Source organism: Oryctolagus cuniculus, chromosome 17, assembly GCF_964237555.1.
Source record: "Oryctolagus cuniculus chromosome 17, mOryCun1.1, whole genome shotgun sequence".
NCBI lineage: Eukaryota > Metazoa > Chordata > Mammalia > Lagomorpha > Leporidae > Oryctolagus > Oryctolagus cuniculus.
The window spans coordinates 66,200,181-66,217,863 of record NC_091448.1 but is presented as its reverse complement, the minus strand read 5'-3'; the positions used below and the strand labels follow the sequence as shown (position 1 = coordinate 66,217,863).

The 17,683-nt window shown below is 64.8% G+C and overlaps 1 protein-coding gene across 10 annotated transcripts in view; it reads right to left on the bottom strand.

Annotated features, from left to right (window-relative positions):
- Nucleotides 1–346: 346 nt before the first annotated feature.
- The window catches only part of MPRIP (myosin phosphatase Rho interacting protein), a 114,695-nt gene continuing 97,358 nt past the window's right edge, over nucleotides 347–17,683 (bottom strand). For 3 of the 10 annotated variants that reach the window (XM_070061692.1, XM_070061695.1, XM_070061697.1), the window contains 9 exons: nucleotides 12,065–15,760; nucleotides 9,186–9,333; nucleotides 8,345–8,462; nucleotides 7,890–8,049; nucleotides 6,623–6,742; nucleotides 5,294–5,380; nucleotides 4,927–5,089; nucleotides 3,553–3,638; nucleotides 347–878 (listed from right to left, as the gene is read on the bottom strand). In XM_070061692.1, coding sequence (XP_069917793.1) covers nucleotides 807–878; nucleotides 3,553–3,638; nucleotides 4,927–5,089; nucleotides 5,294–5,380; nucleotides 6,623–6,742; nucleotides 7,890–8,049; nucleotides 8,345–8,462; nucleotides 9,186–9,333; nucleotides 12,065–15,760 — 4,650 coding nt within the window. In that variant the 3' untranslated portion in view covers nucleotides 347–806. Of the gene's footprint in view, nucleotides 879–3,236; nucleotides 3,303–3,552; nucleotides 3,639–4,926; nucleotides 5,090–5,293; nucleotides 5,381–6,622; nucleotides 6,743–7,889; nucleotides 8,050–8,344; nucleotides 8,463–9,185; nucleotides 9,334–12,064; nucleotides 15,761–17,683 lie in introns of all 10 variants that reach the window. The other 7 variants (XM_070061694.1, XM_070061693.1, XM_070061699.1 and 4 more) reach the window with 7 other exon arrangements.

Here is a 17,683-nt window from a genome sequence, read left to right as displayed (position 1 = left end):
TGGCAGAGCCAGGGCTGGGTGAAGCCTAGCACGCAGCGAGCGCCTCAGGCCTCTGCCCTGCTGCCCCCTAAGCGGGGTCGGGCCTCCCGGAAGGCCCTGGTCATCACTCAACCTAGAAACTGAGCCGGGGGAGGGGTCCCCAGCGCCGCGCACTCGGGCCAACTCCGGGCACGGCCTGACCTCCATGCTTTGAGGGGACGCCTCCAGGCGTGGATGGACACCTGCCGGGCTGCCCCTTGGGTCCCGCACCTTTCTCGCCACCTCTGCTCCGAGGGAATCCGGCCTTGTTCATGCTCGCGGACACCGGAGCCCGGGAGAGGGGCGAGCGGAGGAAGGAACCAGAGGGCCGGGTTTGTGCAAGATTTAATAAAAAAAACAAACAAAATAGGAATGGTTGCCTCCGACATCGTCCGGTCTGGCAGGTGCCCGCCGATCGCGGGGGTGCGGTCCAAGGTGCGTGGGTGGAGCACGCAGAGGGCTGTCGCTCGAGGCGCCCTGCCCCACCCCCCCACGCATCCGCCCGCCGCGCCCGCAGGCCAACAGGCTGCTGGGCCTAATACTGAGTGCGTGCAGCGGCGCCGGCCGGGAGGGGCCCCCGCCCCGCCCCGCCGCCTCATTTCAGAAAAACCACGGGAGAAAAGCTGTGATAAAGACGACAGGAAGCTGGACTCGGCTCGGCAGGGAGTGGCGGGCGCACCCCGCCTCTCATGCATCCAACCCGGTCAGTGACAGCAGTGACAGCGACAGCGACAACAGGGAAGGCACACACAGCGCCGGAGGGGGCGGGGCGGGGCGGCGCCCGCCACTCAGTCTGTCTTCAAGTCCCTGGACTCAAACAGCTTCAACCGCTCCTGCACCGTCAGGCCTTCTTTCAGACTCTAGCGGGGAGAGAGACGCACGGGTTAGGGCGGCCGGGCTTAGTGGGCATGCTGGGCGGGGCGCGGTCCCGCGGGCAGTCCCGGCGGCCGAAGAGGAGCACCCGGCAGCTGACAGCTCGGACTCCGCAGGCAGGCAGCCGCGGCCACACCAGGGCCAGGCCTTCCTAAGAACTGGGAAGCGGGGGCGGCGCTGTGGCGTTGTGGGTTAAAGCCCGGGCCTGCAGCGCCAGCATCCCATATGAGTGCTGGTTCAAGTCCCGGCTGCTCCACTTCCGATCCAGCTCCCTGCTGTGGCCTGGGAAAGCAGAGGATGGCCCAAGAGCTTGGGGCCCAAGCACCCATGTGGGAGACCTGGAAGAAGCTCCTGGCTTCAGACAGGTGCAGCTCTGGCTGGCACAGTCATTTGGGGAGATGGAAGACCTTTCTTTCTGGCTATACCTCTCTTTCAAATAAATACAATAAATCTTTAAAAAAATGAAAAAAACTGGGAAGCTGCAGGCCATGCCCACAGACTGTTGCATCCTGCTCCCAGTCAGCGCTGTCATGGACTCCACCTCGCCCAGTTCCACGTGGCTCACAGGGGCACAGCTCACTACAGGAGCCGAAGGGATGGCCTCCCCAGCAGGGGACGCCTGACGCTGCCACAGATGACGCAAAGCCTCACGGTGGCCCCCACCCACTGGCGGAGTCCCACCTCGGCCTGCAGGCCTGTGCTACAGCCTCCCCCGGGCTCTCCTGGTCAGCCCACAGGAGCCCACGAGGCCCTGGCAGGGTCGCCTGCCCTAACCGGATGTGGCCCAGCACCCACAGCAGTCTCAGGGGTGCGCAGGGCAGAGAAGACTGTGCCCCGGGGAATAAGGACCCCGTGTGACTCTGGAGAGGCCAGCCCACCGCAGGCCTAAGGGCACAGAGTAAGCCTGGAAGGGCCCCACGGGAGCTGAGGGAGGAAGCAGGACAGCAGCGGGAAGGCCCAGGCCCCGACACGGCAGAGCCCGAGCAGCAAGGCCCGGGGAGAAGCCCAGCGTCCGGGCAGCTTGGCTCCGCACCTCCTCCTGCCCACACGCCACGCCACAGGCCTTCTTCCCCAAACAGCCGCTCAGACCCCTCCCTGAGTTTGAGTCCAGGCCCGCAGCCCCATCTCCCGCGTGCTTTTAGATATTCTGCGCACCTCACCACAGAGCTGACCGCCCAGTGCCTGCGTCTGCTGTCCCCCGCCTGTCACTCACTGAAAAGCCCCGACTGACAATAGTCAACTCCCAGCCCCTTCAGCAGACTTAAAAACAGCAGCTGGAGTCCAGCCTCGCAGAGGGAGCCACGAGCCAAACGCATCACGCTTTCTCTTGGCCAACAAAAATGCCTTTCCCATTCGGGGCCGCACTGCAGCGCAGCGGGTCGAGCCGCAGCCCACAACACCGGGGTCCCGTGTGGGGCGCTGCTTCCACCCCGCTCCCTGTTGCTGTGCCCGGGAAGGCGGCAGGTGACGCAGCGACATGGGCCCCCGCAGCCACGGGCGAGAGCCGGGTGGAGCGCCTGGCTCGTGCTGGCCCAGCCTGGCTCCTGCAGGCAGCTGGGTGGTGCGCCAGCATGTGGAGGCCCGCCCTGGCCCGCCTTTCACCTGCGTCAGTGCTGTAGAGAGAGGACCGCTCCCGTTCAGACAGGAAGGCCAAATCTGACGTAAGCGGCAAGACACAACCCAAGTGACGTGGTCTAACGCAGGCGGACGCGCTCGGTTCTTCCCGCGGCAAACGCACCGCAGCCAAGCCCCGGGCCCAGGCCGCAGTCTCGGGTCCCAGGGGAGGGGCCCCAGAAGCTGCACCTCGGCTGCCGCAGTGAGGGCGGGAGCACAGCCGGCGCACTGGCGCCCAGCTGCAGGATGCTGCCCGCAGCAGCGAGGCCTCGCCCTCCCCCAGGGCAGCACCAGCCGTGGCCCCGCCCAACAGCATCCAAGTTTCTGGCCCTGCTGCCCGGGGCCTGCCCAAGGTCAGCGGATCCTGGAGTGATCCACTCAGAAGCCCAGACCACTGGCGAGACCCCAGCTGGGCAAGGACGCTCCCTCTGCGGGGTAGGCTGGCCGTGGGTGCCTGTGGACCCTGCCTCGCGGTGGAGGAAGGGGGAGGGAGGGTCCCAGAGGAGGGGTGGTGAGCTGAGCGCCGTGCATAGATCGGCTGCATGCGCGCCGGCGGTGCCCTGCGTGGGGCCGCGGCTCTGTGACAGGTTAGAGTGCCCACGAGCTCCCCAGGCAGGTCCGGGCTCCTGGCCGGGGCCATGTGTGGGGCAGTGGCAGTGGCACAGGCGTGTGCTCTGGAGGTGTGAGCGTGCATGCGAGGGTGCAGGCGGGCGGTGAGCAAGGTGCTTTACCTACATGACAGGGGACCTGGAAGCGGGCGCGTGTCAGTTATCCCATGAGACCTGCTCAATTACGGACTGTCAGAGGAGAGAGCACAAGTGAGACACACGCACACGGTCAACCCCAAGTGCGACATGCTGCGCCCCACCCCCGCCCGCCCCTCCAGGGAGCACCCTGGGGGCCCGCTGCTGTCGGCATCGCGATGGGGACGGCCGTGCGAGGGACGCCAGGGCCTGCGGGCCGGAGCCGGGGCCTGCTGCTTGGTGCCCCGGTCCCATGGCGGACGCGACGCCGGCAGGCGGCCCGGAGGGGCTGCACCTGACTCACCTTGGACCTGATGTTCCGGAGCTGCCGGGTGACACAGGATCTGTCCTTCTTCAGGAAGTCAGGGTTGCTCTTGGACTTCATTATATCTGCAGGGACAGACAGGCGTGACGGTCACCCATGGGTCGCCCGGGCCTGAAGCTGCAGCGTGCTCATGGCTGGGACGCAAGCTGCGTGCCCAGGGCCCTGGTCACCTCATTCTGGCTGTCCCACGTCCCCCTGCTCCCTCCTGACAACACAGGGGCGGTTTCTGAAAACGAGGGGTGGGGAGACAACGGCCCTGAGGTGCCACGCCCACATGTGACAGCCCACGAGGGCACTTGAGGAAGTTCGCGCAGACAATGGCTTTAAGCTCATTTTGGTGTAAGGTCTGAAAATCCACGTGGCTTCCGCCATCCCACTTCCACGATGCACCTGTGGCTTGCGTGTTGTACCCAGGGTGTGTGGAGCACTTTCCATGCCAACACGAAGCCCCAGCCCGGCAGCCCCAGGCGCAGCACGGTGCGCCTCTGTGAGGACCACGGTGGAAACAGCCCGTCAGACGCTTACATGCGGTTAAGTCAGGCTCCTCTCAGAACGCACGTTCCCTCTCGCCCCCGAGGCCCCCACCACGCTGCCATGACCCCTCCGGGTCAGCCCGCAATGTGGGTCCATGGTTCTGCTACCCGCTGCCCCACTACCAGCTGACGTGAAAGGTAAATTCGAGGGGGGTTATCCGTGAACCCCAACACCACTTCACGTGTCTGGGTCTTCCTCCAAAGGCCAGCTTAAGGGCCAGGTGAGAGTCTGTGCTCGGAGCGCCTGACGGAACCTCAGGCCACCAGCACCCACTGCTCCGCCATGTGGCTCTGCACAGGCACCCTCATGGGAGAAGGAGGGTGCTGCTGCCCTCCCCACCCCACCCCACCCACACCTCCTGAGATGTTCTCCTGTCTTCACTTCGTTTATCTGAAAGACACAGAGATCGAGAGAGAGAGAAGTCTCCTACCTCCCTCCCTCCCCAAATGCCCACAACTTCCAGGGCGGGGCCAGGCTGGAGCGGGGAGCTGAGAGCTCCATCCGGCTCTCCCAGGTGGGTGGCAGGGGCCCACCTGCTGCCGCCCAGGGTGCTAGGAGCAGGACGCCGGGACTAGGAGCAGAGCCAGGCACTTGGATACGGGATACAATGTGATGCGTGTGCATGCAGTTCTGACCCACCGTCACCCGGGGTCGGGTGTGGCGCTCCCCACCACGCACCGGGCGGGCGCTCCAGGTCCCAGGCTGCACCGCACAGGCTGACAGCGCCCTCAGCCAGCCCCGGCTTCTGCCTGAGCCCCTGCACTGCCACCCGGCGAGGGAACACGCATGCCACAGGGCAGGGGCGGGCCGCATGCTTACCGTATCCCGACACCGCGGCGCTCTCAGGGGGCTTCTCCCCCAGCGCTTCCGTGGCTGCCTTCAGCTGCTCTTTCAACCTGCTGATGTCACAGTCTGCCTTCGCCTTGGCGATGCTGAGCTCCGTGTAGATGTCTTTGTACTTGTCACTCGCGTACTTCTTGTCCTGGGGGACGAAGGGACAGCAGCGGACGCGGTCACAGCCTGCACAGAGCTGTGGCAGGAGCCTCCTCTGTGCACAGGCGTGCGGACCTGGGCTGTGGGCTCCGCCCCTCGCTGATTTTCTAAGGGACCAGGAGCCGCCCTGTGGAGCCTGGGGGGTGTGGCCCGCTGCCCACGGAGCGCCCCCGCGGAGGGGAGGCGTGGTTACCCGCAGCGCTGTCTGCAGCTCGTCCTTGAGGGAGCTGATCTCCTGTTTCAGGTACTGTATCTCTGACTCCTTGACCCGCAGCAGGACCTGCGAGGAGGGAAACCGGCACTGGCTCTCGGGGCCTCGGGCAGGAACCTGGCCGGGCAGCTCAGCCGCGTCCCCGCCTCCTGCCTCCTCCAGGCCGGCTGAGAACAGACACTGACCCAGGCTCCAAGCTCCACGTGCACCGCCACGGACAGACACAGCAAAGGGGAGGAGGGAATGGCCACAACCCCCCCGCCCCAGGGCTGAGGACGCCCTAGCCTGGGGCCACGGTGCGACCACGAGGCTCGGGGGACAGAGCCGCTGCTGACGGCCTGTGGGCTCCCTCCGCCCCTCCTGCCCGCCTTTCGGGAAAGTCCTCCACTGACAGGAGACGCTTTAAGGAGGGGGCTGAGCAGGAGGACGCTGAGCGCCCTCGTGAAAGAGGACATCTGGTGCCTGGGAGAGCAGCGGGTGACGGCCCAAGTCCTTGGGCCCCTGCACCTGCGTGGGAGACCCGGAAGAAGCTCCTGGCTCTGGCCTGGCCCTGCCTCGGCTGTTGCAGCCATTTGGGCAGTGAACCAGTGCATGGAAGACCTCTCTCTGGGTCTGCAACTCTGTCTTTCAAGTGAGTAAGTCAATCTTTTTTTTTTTTTTTTTTTTGGACAGGCAAAGTGGACAGTGAGCGAAAGACAGAGAGAAAGGTCTTCCTTTGCCGTTGGTTCACCTTCCAACGGCCGCCGCGGCTAATCCAATGGCAGGAGCCAGGTGCTTCTCCTGGTCTCCCATGGGTGCAGGGCCCAAGTACTTGGGCCATCCTCCACTGCACTCCCTGGCCACAGGAAAGAGCTGGCCTGGAAGAGGGGCAACCGGGACAGAATCCAGCGCCCCGACCGGGACTAGAACCCGGTGTGCCGGCGCCGCAAGGCGGAGGATTAGCCTAGTGAGCCGTGACGCCGGCCGAGTAAGTCAATCTCGTCTTGCCAGCATCCGCCGCGGGGGCTTGCCGTGGCCCTGAGAGACAGGTGCAGCAGCCACACGGCTGAGCAGGCGCCACTCCAAGTGGCCAGTGTTCGTGGTATGGCAGAAACACAGCGGAGCGGGCAGGACGGAGCCCCCAGCCGCACCTGCCCAGCGGCTGACTGCCCGCGCCTGCTGTCTGGGGGATACTCGGGTCTTCCCGAGTCCCGTGGCTGTCACCGTCCTCAGGCCCTGTCCCTGCAGTGGTACTCTCGGCAAGGGCCCTGTGTCGTTCCCCGGGGCTCCCGCAGTGCATGGCAGGACGGCCAGCCCTGCCTCGCGCAGTACCTCTAACTCGTAGGCGTCCTTGCCCTGCGTCAGGGGGGACCCAGCAGCCTCCCCGCCGCCATCCCCAGTCAGCAGCGTCCGTAACCGAGTGAGCTCCGCGGCCAGGCGGTTGTTCAGCTCCTGGGGGACACAGGACAACAGAGTGACCTCCACTGGGCCCTGGGCGGCGGAATCACCCAGTGTGTCCAAGCGAGCACAGCCAGGTACCAAGAGACGTGAGCATTGTGTGTGTGAGCAGTGTCTATGTGTCATATGTGAGCAGTGTGTGTGCTGTGTGAGCGTGTGTGAGCCGTGTGTACATGCGTGCTGTGTGAGCGTGTGTGAGCCGTGTGTACATGTGTGCTGTGTGAGCCGTGTGTACATGTGTGCTGTGTGAGCGTGTGAGCCGTGTGTACATGCGTGCTGTGTGAGCGTGTGAGCCGTGTGTACATGTGTGCTGTGTGAGTGTGTGTGTGAGCCGTGTGTACATGCGTGCTGTGTGAGCATGTGTGAGCCGTGTACATGTGTGCTGTGTGAGCGTGTGTGAGCCGTGTGTACATGCGTGCTGTGTGAGCGTGTGTGAGCCGTGTGTACATGTGTGCTGTGTGAGCGTGTATGAGCCGTGTGTACATGTGTGCTGTGTGAGCGTGTGAGCCGTGTGTACATGTGTGCTGTGTGAGCGTGTGTGTGAGCCGTGTGTACATGTGTGCTGTGTGAGCGTGTGTGTGAGCCGTGTGTTGTGTCCCCTGCTGAGAGTGAACGTGCAAGGCCGCCGCGAGCGGCAGCCTGGATAAAAGCTGTCCCGTGGGGGTCTGAGCACAGCCCTCGTCTGCATCCAAGCAGGGAGCGGCCACAGGCGCCGCCCCAGAACACGCTCACCACAGAGGCTCCTGTGCCGTCTAGCACCGGAGCCGCCGCGCGGAGTCCACACACCCTCCTGGTGCTCTGGGTCGCCTCTAGATTGCTCCCCACCGCTTCCCAGCTAAGGCAGATGCAGCAGCTGAGCCGCCTGTGGAGCGTGCACGCGGGACTCGCCCACCCCGAGCCTTCCGTGAGAACCGTCCCAGCGCGGCTCCCGCAGAGCCTCCCTCCCTCCCTCCCGACCACCCTCAGCCGCCGTGACGGAGCAGGCGGACTGACAGGAATAAACACGAGCCTCATCCACTCCTGACCCTGAGCCTTCCCTGGAGGACAGGGGGCCCTGGCCAGCAGCCACAGGGCCGAGGTTCCCAGGGCCCGGGGAGCTGCCGAGTGTGCGACGCGCTGGCGGGGGGATGGCCGCGCTCACCTGGTTGTGGGCGTTGAGCTCCTGGTTCTCGCGCTGGCACTGCCGCAGGGCCTGCCGCTCGGCCTCCAGCGCCTGGGCCAGGTGGGCGTTCTCCAGGCACTTCTGGGAGTACTGCTCCGACAGCACCTCCAGCTCCCGCTGCACCGACTGCAGCTCCTCCCTGGGGAGAGGGCGGCGCTCAGCACTCAGGGCCTGAGCTCGGGGGTGGCGACTGGACGCCTGCGGCCACACAGACGGCCCCCAGCCCGCGCCCGTTCAGGTCAGGGAGTCTCAGAGACCTGGGGTGGTGCCTGCCAGAGTTCAGGCCCTCGGGGACGACAGTCGCTGGGTCTCTGGGGAGTCAGCCCTGGGATCAGCAAGCCAATGGCTGCAGCCCCCAGTGCCAGCCAGTCCAGAACCAGGCGCCCTCTGCCTCCCGCAGGAGCACCGAGGCCCGGCCCACCCCGCCGACTCACAGGTACTGCCGCCGCAGCGCCTCGATGTCCGAGTTGATGCTGCTGATCTGAGAGCGCTGGCTCTTCTCCAGCTCGCGCTCCATCTCCTCCCGGTGGGCATTCTTCATGGCTTCGATGGCTGCAGGAAGGACACGACCCTCAGCCACACGGCTGCCTGCGTCTCCCTCACGCCGTCCCCCTGCCACAGGTGGCTCACGACAGGCAGCACGGTGGTGCCCGCCAGGCTGCCTCTCACACACCTGCCTGGGAGGATTCCCAAGGGAACTCCCCCTCCAGGGTGCAGGTGCACCACTGTCAAACAGAACAGATGTGAGGGGTGCTGCGGGGCAGCAGGGCAAGCTGCCGATGCTGGGGCCTGCACACATCACCACATCGGGGTGCCTGCCGAGTCTCGCAGCTCCACTCTGCCCCGGCTCTCTGCTAGTGTATCCTGGGAAGCAGCAGGTGAGGGCCCACATCCTCGGATCCCTGCCACCCATGCGGGAGACTTGAATGGGATTTTGGGCTCCTGGCTTTGGCCCGGCCCAGCTCTGCCTGGTTGGTGCAAGCATTTAGGGAGTGAACCAGTGGATGAAAGATCTCTTTCTGTTGCTCTTTTAGATGAAAAGAAACACTTAAAAACAAACACAGAAGGGGAAGTTTGCTCAGGGCTCTGTGACAGCCCTCGGCCAGGGCAGCTTCAGCTTGTTGGCCTGTGATGCAGGGGACACCCTGGCTAGAAGTCCCTCGTGCAGACAGGCGGCCCCCAGAGGACTGATGAGCTGGTCGCAGCCCCTTGCCTGGCGCTGGCCTCCTGAAGCCAGCCCCTGTCCTCCAGGCAGGCGGCCCAGCCCTGGCCCACCTGAGATGGTGGCGGCGGTCTCCTCGGCCAGGAGCCGGTCCTTCTCCTCCCGAAGCTTCTCCAGCTCCCGCTGGTGCTGCCTCTGCAGGTCCTCGATCTTCTTCTGGTGCGTCTCTTCCATGGCGGCAAACCCACGCTCGCACGTGGCCTACGGGGTTCAAAAGCGCTGTCAGTCTCTCTGCCTGGCCACGCTCAGCATGACTCCACCGGACACCCAGGGAAGGCTGCACGGCCACACGCTCCACATCTCAGTTCTGGGATTCCTGAACCCGACTTCTCTGTGGGAGGGGCTCCTACTGTGGGTGGGAGGAGGGGGCAGTGGCAATTCAACCGGCCAATCTTGGACCTCACAGCACCACTGCCAGGTGGGCTGATGGGAGAAAGGGAGGAGAGAGCCCAGGTGCTGTCTCAGGAGAGATCAAACCACCCACAGGTCCTCAGGGCCAGGCCTGGCTCCTCATAGCTGCTCCCAACCCAGAGCAGGTGAACAGGTGGACCCCTTGTCGAAACCCCTTCCGAGGTCCACTTCTGGGCAGGGGTCAGGCCCCTTCCTGGTTTACACAAAGTGGGAGAACACTCCGTGTCCAGAGATCGCCTCACCACATGTGGCTCCTGGCCACACTCTACGTTGCCTGGCTGGCACGCGGACTCAAAACCAAACCTCAGGGGCCAGGGAGGCTCCAGGTATGGAGGGGCCTCCCCGAGAGCCTCCACTGCCGCCCACTGCGGTGCTGGCTGAGGCCTCGTCTCCCGCCCACGGCTGGTTCAGCGTTGCTCCCGCCAGGGGATCTGCCCACAGGCGCCGCCCGTCCTCCTGCTGCCCGCACAGCACACAGCTGCAGGCTCCCTGCGGCTGCTCTCACGGGGAGCTTCTCCCTCAAGGCCTGCTCTGGAAAAACGAGGAGGGGGCCGTCTCCTTGCTAACACAAGCACCGGGGCCCCCCCTCCGCAGACCCAGCTGCTTCCCGGGAGAGCGCGGATGAGGCTCTCACTCCGAAAGCTCAGTGGAAAAAACGTTACTGAGAGATGGGGACCACTGGGGAAGAAAACAAGAAATCTGTATCATGCTACACATTTTTCATCAACTGTGTAAAGACGTTTGAATGCGAAGTTCTCAACATTCGTTTTTGGGGCTGGCGCTGTGGTGCAGCAGGTTAAGCCACTGCCTGCAGTGCCGGCTGCTCCACCTCCCATGCAGCTCCCTGCTGATGGCCTGGGAAAGCAGAAGATGGCCCGGTGGGGGGCCCTTGCCAATCCCCGTGGGAGACCATGGCTCCTGACTTCTGCTTGGCCATTGCAGCCATCTGCGGTGTGGTCCAGCGAATGGAAGACCTCTCTCTCGCTCTAACTCTACCCTTCAAATAAATCTTTTTTTAAAAAAATAAAATCATTTGCATATCAACAGGTGTTCAGCCCAGTTAAAGACACCCGCACCCCGTCAGAGCGCCCGGCTCCTGTACCCTGTGGGAGGCAGTGGTGATGGCTCCCTGTCACTCATGTGGACGACCTGAGCGGAGTCCCAGGCTCTTGGCTCTTAGCCATGGTTCGGCTCTGGCCATTGTGGGCATCTGAGGAGTGAACCAGCAGATGGGAGCCCTTTCTCTCTGTAACTCTGCCTTTCAAATAAATCTTTAAAAAAAATTATTTGTGCCAAAATACTTTTTTAATTCCATCTTTCACAAACTTTAAGTGCTCTCAGTGTTTTAAAAAATAGTTTAAAAATTTCCCAGTCATCAGCAAGACGTGCTGACGCAGGCGTGGTGGGGCCCGTGCAGGTGCGAGGAGGGCCGTGGCCTCCCGACCCACGTAAGGGCCATCCACACGCAGTAGCAGCCACAGCGGGTCACTCTCACCATCAGTGGCCAGTGACAGCTTCCACACGTCTCAGAGGGATGGGTGTGGGCACTGAACAGAGGAAGCCACGACAGGTGGCTGGGACGCCCCACCTGACCTGTGTCCCCTGCGTCTCAGGGGCCTCCTGCTGGCTGACGCCGGGGCCAGCACCCCTTCCTCAACTGCCTGCTGACTGCTGGTATGGTCCCCAGAACCCGGCCACGGCCACACCTAGGTGACTCAGCGCCTCCCCCACGCTGGGCACCCCTGGGACAAAGGCCTGTGCAATTCACTCTCACAGGGCACTGGGACCTGTCCCCCACTGCCCTTGGGAACTGACCGCACGGCTCCCCACGGGCTCCTAACAGTTCTGGCTGACTTGGAGAAGAACTATGGAAAGTGCTCTGGGACTGCCCAAGCAGGGGCTGTCTGGTGGGGGCTGGCGTCACACACAGGCGCTGCGTGCTCTGACAGAGCAGCTCAGGAAACAGGGCTGGCCGTACCCGAGGGTGCCGGGCACCGCAGGAGCGTGTTCCGGGGGTGGGGGTGGGGGTAAGGAAATGAGGAGGCAGGTCCCAGGGCAGGGAGTGCCTGACCTCTGCCCCCAGCTCACCCCCGGGGGTCCCTGGCAGAGTGGAATGGAGCAGGCTGTGGGGACAGTTCCAGGAAAGCTCCTGGAGATGGCAGCAGTGGGGCTGGAGGCCATGCTCAAGGGCAGGGCCCTTCTCAGGGTGCCTGTCACAGGGCTGGGACAGGAACGGGACCCTCAACTCCCGGTCCAAGAGCACTGGGCTGTCCTTGGGGGGGTGGGAGAGCAGAGGCTGTGGTGAGGACATGAGTCACGCTCTCGTCTCCTGCCAGGGACCCGCCTTCCTTCCTGCTACTTCTCCCTGTTGGGGTGAGGCTGAGCGGGGGCCAGGGGAGGGGAGCCGAGCAGAGGGACCGCGGGTGGTTCTGCTGAGTCTGACTCGGCTTTACCAGGAACCGCCTCCCAGCACCACCCCCGGCCGCCCCGCCCCCGGCCCGCGGGTTCCGGGTCCGAGGACCTTGAGGCTCTCAAAGTCCCGCTGGTACTTCTCCCGCAGAGAGGCCGCGTCGCCCTCCAGCTCCTTGTGCCCCAGCTCCTCCCGCATGAGGCCCATCTGGGCCTCCAGCTCCTGGACGCGCTCCCGCAGGCCCGTCGTGGCGTCGGCTTCGCCGGGGGCCGGCAGGCCCTCGGGCTGGGGCGGGGGCCGCTGGTGCAGGCCGAGGGTCTGCTGCAGGCAGCGCAGGCTGTGCGCGCAGTGCTCCTGCAGGGTCCGCAGCTCCTCCTGGTGGATGGTCTGCAGCTCCCGGACCTTGAGCTGGAAGCGGTCCTCCAGCGTCTGCATCTGCCGCATGTGCTGCCGCTCCATGTCCTGCCTGTCTCTGGCCGAGGCGTCCAGCTGCCTCAGCACCTGGCTGCGCTCGGCCTGCAGCGTGCTCTCGATCCTGCTCAGCTGCTCCACCACACACCTGATCTCCTCCTCGTACTTGCCCTGCAGCACACACATGCTCTCGCTGTGCTTGCTTTCCGCTTCTTCCAGACAGCGCTGCTGGTGGCCCAGCTGGCTGACCTTGGCCTTGAGCTCTGCGTTCTCCCTTTCCACGAGGGCGATCACTTCCAGGTACTCGCTCTTCTGCTTGCGGAGAAGTTCCTCGTACTCCTCCCGCAGGGCCCCGACCGCCTGCGCCGCTGGCTCCTGGCAAGAGGCGCCCCTGGCCTGCCAGGACTCCCGGTAGAACCGGAGCTCCTTCTCATACTCCAGCCGGATTTTGCAGGCCGCGTAACACACCTGCGCCTGGACGATGGCATCTTGAACCAGCAGCGACGAGTACTGCCCCAGGCCTCCCAGGCAGGTGCTGTACGAGAGCTCGCGGGAGGCCTGGAGCAGCCTCCGGCAGCCCCCGAGCGACTCCCAGGGCGGCAGGGAGGGCAGAGCGGCGGAGATCTCCTCCAGGAGGCTGGCCTTCTCCTTCAGCTGCTGGGCCAGCTCTTCCTGGATGGCGACAAGGGCTCCCGGGCTCTGCTGGGGCCCGCGGGAGGGCTCTGGGGAGCCCTCCACGTCTGGACTCAGCACCTCTCCCAAGGGGCTCAGGTCCCAGGCCGTGGGCACGCCAGCCTCACCACCCGCTGGCCACCCCAGGGCCTCCGACACCCGCTGCATCACCCTCTCGAAGTCTGGGGTTTGGTAGGCGCTCAGGAGCTCCTCCAGCATGCACTTGTGCTGCCGCAGGGCCCTCTGCGTCCCCCGCAGGGTCTCCTGCACGCTCTGCAGCCGATGGTGGAACGACTCTCTCGCGGACTGTGTGGCAAAGCTGAGCTCTGCCCTGACCCACGTGGCTTCCGCCAGGCCCTGGGGGACATACTGCTGCCCACCGGCCGAGGCGCCGGCTGCCTCTCCTCCCAGTGTCCCCAGGTGCTTCCTCAGGGACTCCACCTGGCTCCAGAACTCGCCGTCCACCAGCACCTTCCTGGCCCAGGCCTCTGCGGGGGCCAGGGCGGAGACGGTGCCGCTCTGAGCCGCCGGCGGCGACGTTCCTGCCTGAGACACCTCACAGAGGACGCGGGACACGTCCAGGGTGGTGCTCTTCAGAGAGTCTGCGATCTGGCTGATCAGAGACGCCTCCAGGGCTATCTGGTCAGACAGCAACTTCACCTGCTCCTGCTCGCTCAGCTCCGGCCGAGGGGCTATCCCGCTCTCCACCAGGCGTCTCTCCTCCAGCCACGCCTGGGCCCTGCCGTCGGCAGGGGCCGGCCAGGGCCGCAGGGCCCGGATGGCACTCACGAGCGCGCTCTCCACGCTGGCCAGCGAGGCCGTGCTGGGGTCCTGCTCGTCCCCCTGGCTGGCCCTCGGCAGGGCCCTCAGCTGTTCTCGGCAGCTTTCTAGGCACGACAGGGCCTGGCTGTTCTTCACCTGGAAGTCCCCCAGCTCCCCGACGTGGCTCTCGACACTCGTGGCCCTCTCCTGTCTTTCCTGCTCCAGCTGGGCGGCCAGGGCGCCGACCTGCAGCAGGCTGGCGCGGAGCTGCTCGCGGAGCTGGGCCTCGGCGCTGGCCCACTGCTGGTGCAGCGCGAGCAGCGCATCCCGGCTCTGGCCCTGCTGGCTCTCCAGCCTCACGGTCACGTCCTTGAGCTTCTCCTCCGTGACGTAGAGCTTGGTCTCCAGGGAGTGGATGATGGACAGGTACGTGTCAGAGTCGCTGGCTGAGGGCGGGGCGCCGGGCGTGGCCTCTGAGCACATGCTCTCCTCCGAGGGCGAGCGGTCCTGACTGGTGTCGGACGAGGTGCTGCTGGCCCAGGTCTTCTCGGACCCCTCAGGGTGGGTGTATTTTTGGCACTGGATCGTGGAGAACCGGATTCTTTGCCTTTTAGCCCCAGGCGCTCCCAGGTCGGGCTTGGCTGTGCTTGGCAGCTGCCCCTCCCTGCTGGAGGCGTCCTCCGGCTTTGGCAGCACCGCGCCCTCTTCTCTGCTGGGGCTGCCAGCGCCGCCTTCCTCCCCCAGGGCAGCCACGGGGTCCTCGTCCTCCAGCCGCTGGCCCAGAAGGGAGATGCCACCCTCCTCCTCTCCATCTTCCGGGGCAGCCGGGGGGGGCTCCTCGGTGCCCGTCGGAGGCCCGTCTGCAAATTTCCTCAAAATCTCTTCCTTTTCCTGGAGCTTCATCTCTGTCTCTTCTAAGCTGCTCCCCAAGGCAACCATCTTAACCAAAGCCTCGCCGAGGTCCTGCTCTTTCTGTTCCAGAACTCGCTCATGCACTTCCTTGATGCGCCTCAGCTCCTCCTCCTTCTCTCGGAGCAGGGCGTGCGCGCTCTGCAGCTGGCCGGAGACCCGGCGGTAGGAGCGCTCCAGGCTCTGGCAGTCGGCCTCCCGGCCGCTCAGCTTCTCCTGGAGCGCGGCGGCGCGCTCCGTCAGCTCCTGCAGCCGCTGCCTGGCGAGGTCCCGCTCATCGCGGAGGCGCTGCACGTGCTCGGCGAGCTGGCGCAGGCTGGCCTCCCGGGCCTCCAGCTGCTGCTCCAGCCGGCGCGCCTGCTCGCTGCCCTCGCACTTGGCGCTCAGCGTCTCCTTCTGCAGGGCCTGCAGCCGGTCCTCGCAGGCGCCGGCCCGGTCCTCCGCCTCCTTCAGGCTCCGCAGCAGCGCCCGCTTCTCCTCCTCGCAGCTCTGCAGCAGCAGCGCGTAGTTCCGCTGCAGCTTCTCCTCCACCAGCCGCTGCGCCTGCTCGCTGGCGCCCAGCTGCTGGCTGAGCTCGGCCACGCGCGCCTGCAGCCGCTGCACCTCCTTCTGCCGGTCCCGCTGCAGCGCCTGCTGCGTCTCCAGGCCCCGCAGCTCCTGGGTCCGCTCCAGCAGCAGGGCCTCGGCGCTCTGCAGCTTCTGCTCGCTGGCCCTCAGCTGGCCGCTCAGCGCCGCCTCGCTGTGCTGCCGCTGCTCCAGCTGCTCACGGGCCCTGCCCTGCTCCAGCTTCAGGTCGCCCTTGAGCTTGGCCAGTGCCTGCTCCTTGATGGCCAGCTCGGCGGTGGCGCTGCTGAGCCTCGCCTGCAGGCTCCGGATCTCGGCCTCGTGGTGCCGGATCGCGTCCTTGGCCTCCCCATAGCTACGCTTCAGGGTCTGATTCTGCTGCGTGATCAGCTCCTGGCGCTGGCACTGGGCTTCCAGCTCGCTCTGCAGGTCCTGGTTGACTTTATGGAGCCTCTGCCAGGCCCCCGACGGGGAGGTGGCCACTTCAGTCTTAAAGAAACCGATGAAACACTGGTTAGTAACCCTCGGCCAGACCTCCCCATTCTGAGTGTCACACCTCTGGCCAGGGTCAGCCACAGAAAAGCTCCTTGGTCGTTTGGCTCTTATCCTTTGCACAACTTTTTTTCCCATTAAAGAAAAGAAATCCAACAAATCATCTTAATTTTTTTTTTTGGTAAGTAGCTACTTCCAGGTAAACAGAAAACACGGACAGTAACATCAAAAACCAGTTCTAACCAAACAGCTTCTAGGAGAAATAAATCAAACAAAATGGAACAATGGACACACCGAGAAGCCAAACGCAGACTGAAGGGGAGAGGACGGCGGGAAGCGGGGCAGCAGGGAGCGCAGCACTGCGTGTGTGTCTGCGTGTGCACGTGTGTGTGTATGTGCTGCAAAACAAAAGTGCGCGGCTCTAGGCAACAAATCCTAAAAAAGCACAGGCACCAGGCGCAGGTAGATGACATCACTTCCTTCCGAGAGGATGAGAAGGAAGGAAGGGCTGGAGACCTGTCCGCAGGGGGCATCGGAACACTTTCCTCTGCAAAGGGCAGCCAGGCCTCCAGGGACGGGAGAACTAACGTCTACCTGAAAGAAGACAGAACGAGGGCGGACGGGGACCAGGGCCCGGAATCACCAACAAAACAAAACAACCTTCACGGAGAGCAAAATGAGGGCGCAGAGCATGCGGGGCACAGAACAAGACACAGATGAACAGGATCCCCCAAAATGAAAGGCACGTGGGGGGACGGCACTGCGGGGATGCAGGGAGAGTGAGGACGGCCCTGCCCGAGGCTCCCTCTGGGTCTGCTGGTGGGAAAGCCACAGATGTGACACTCAGTTCAAGTTCAAGTGCACTCAACACCCACACTGTGCAACGCTCCTCCCAGCACGGCCGCGCGCGGCGCCCGCCCCAGCAGCCAGCCCTCCTGACCCCTCCTCCCAAAGAGCCCTGCTCCCTCCAGCCTTGGGTGGCGAGCATTTCTGAAGCTCAGAGGTGGTGACTGGCCCAGTGCTGGCCAGCAAGGGCTTCGGGATAGGCTCACGCGACCCCCCAAGAGAGATGGGTTAGCAAGGTGCGAAGGCTGCTGCTAGCGTCCTTACTGTCTGAGCTAAAGTCGGCGCACAGGCCCAGCCTCCACTCAGCAAGATGCCCACACCTGGAGGGCCTGCACAGTGGCTAGGGCCTCACAGCTCATGCAGGCTAGGGGGAGGTCTACGATCACCGGTTCCTGGGCCCCAAGAGCCACCTGGGTGCAGGGGCGGGGAGGAGGCTCTGAAACTGGTGGGGAAAAAGGAAGAGGAGGCGGGGGTGGGGGCGGGTGGCGTGCAGCAGGAGTGCCCAGGGCAAGGCAGGAAGGCAGGCTTTGGGGCAGAGGGAAGCCGCCAGGGAGGATCAGACATGGCCCTGTGGCAGCCGTCAACCCCTCGGACTCCGGGTCTCTGAGTAGCAGGGCCCTCAGGGGGCACGATGCTCAAGTCTACGTGGGCATCTAGCTCCCGCAGAGGGGCAGCCGGGCTCCGGGACCTTCCTCTAACACTGCGTCCTCGGCCTGCGCCAACAGCGAGGGTCCCGGTTCCAACACTTCACCCCTCTGCCCTCCAGCACTGCACTCAGCCACCTCCCAGCCAGCACTGCAGCGCCAGGGAGCACACGGGGCCTGGGGTGCTGTAGGATGGCTGGCACACACTGCCCACCTCCCGACAGCCGTGATGGGGCCGCAACCTAGGAAGCTGTGGCCCGGACCCATCTGGCGGGATGATGGCTTGGGCTGCCAGCTCAGGGCCTAGACTGGGCCCGCCTCCCCTCCCCTCCAGGCTGGGCTGGCTGGGTGACCGCACTGTCCCCCAGTACTTCTCAGCCAGGGCAGAAAGAAAGAAGTGGGGGCAGCAGGCTCATGCCAACAGCCCGGC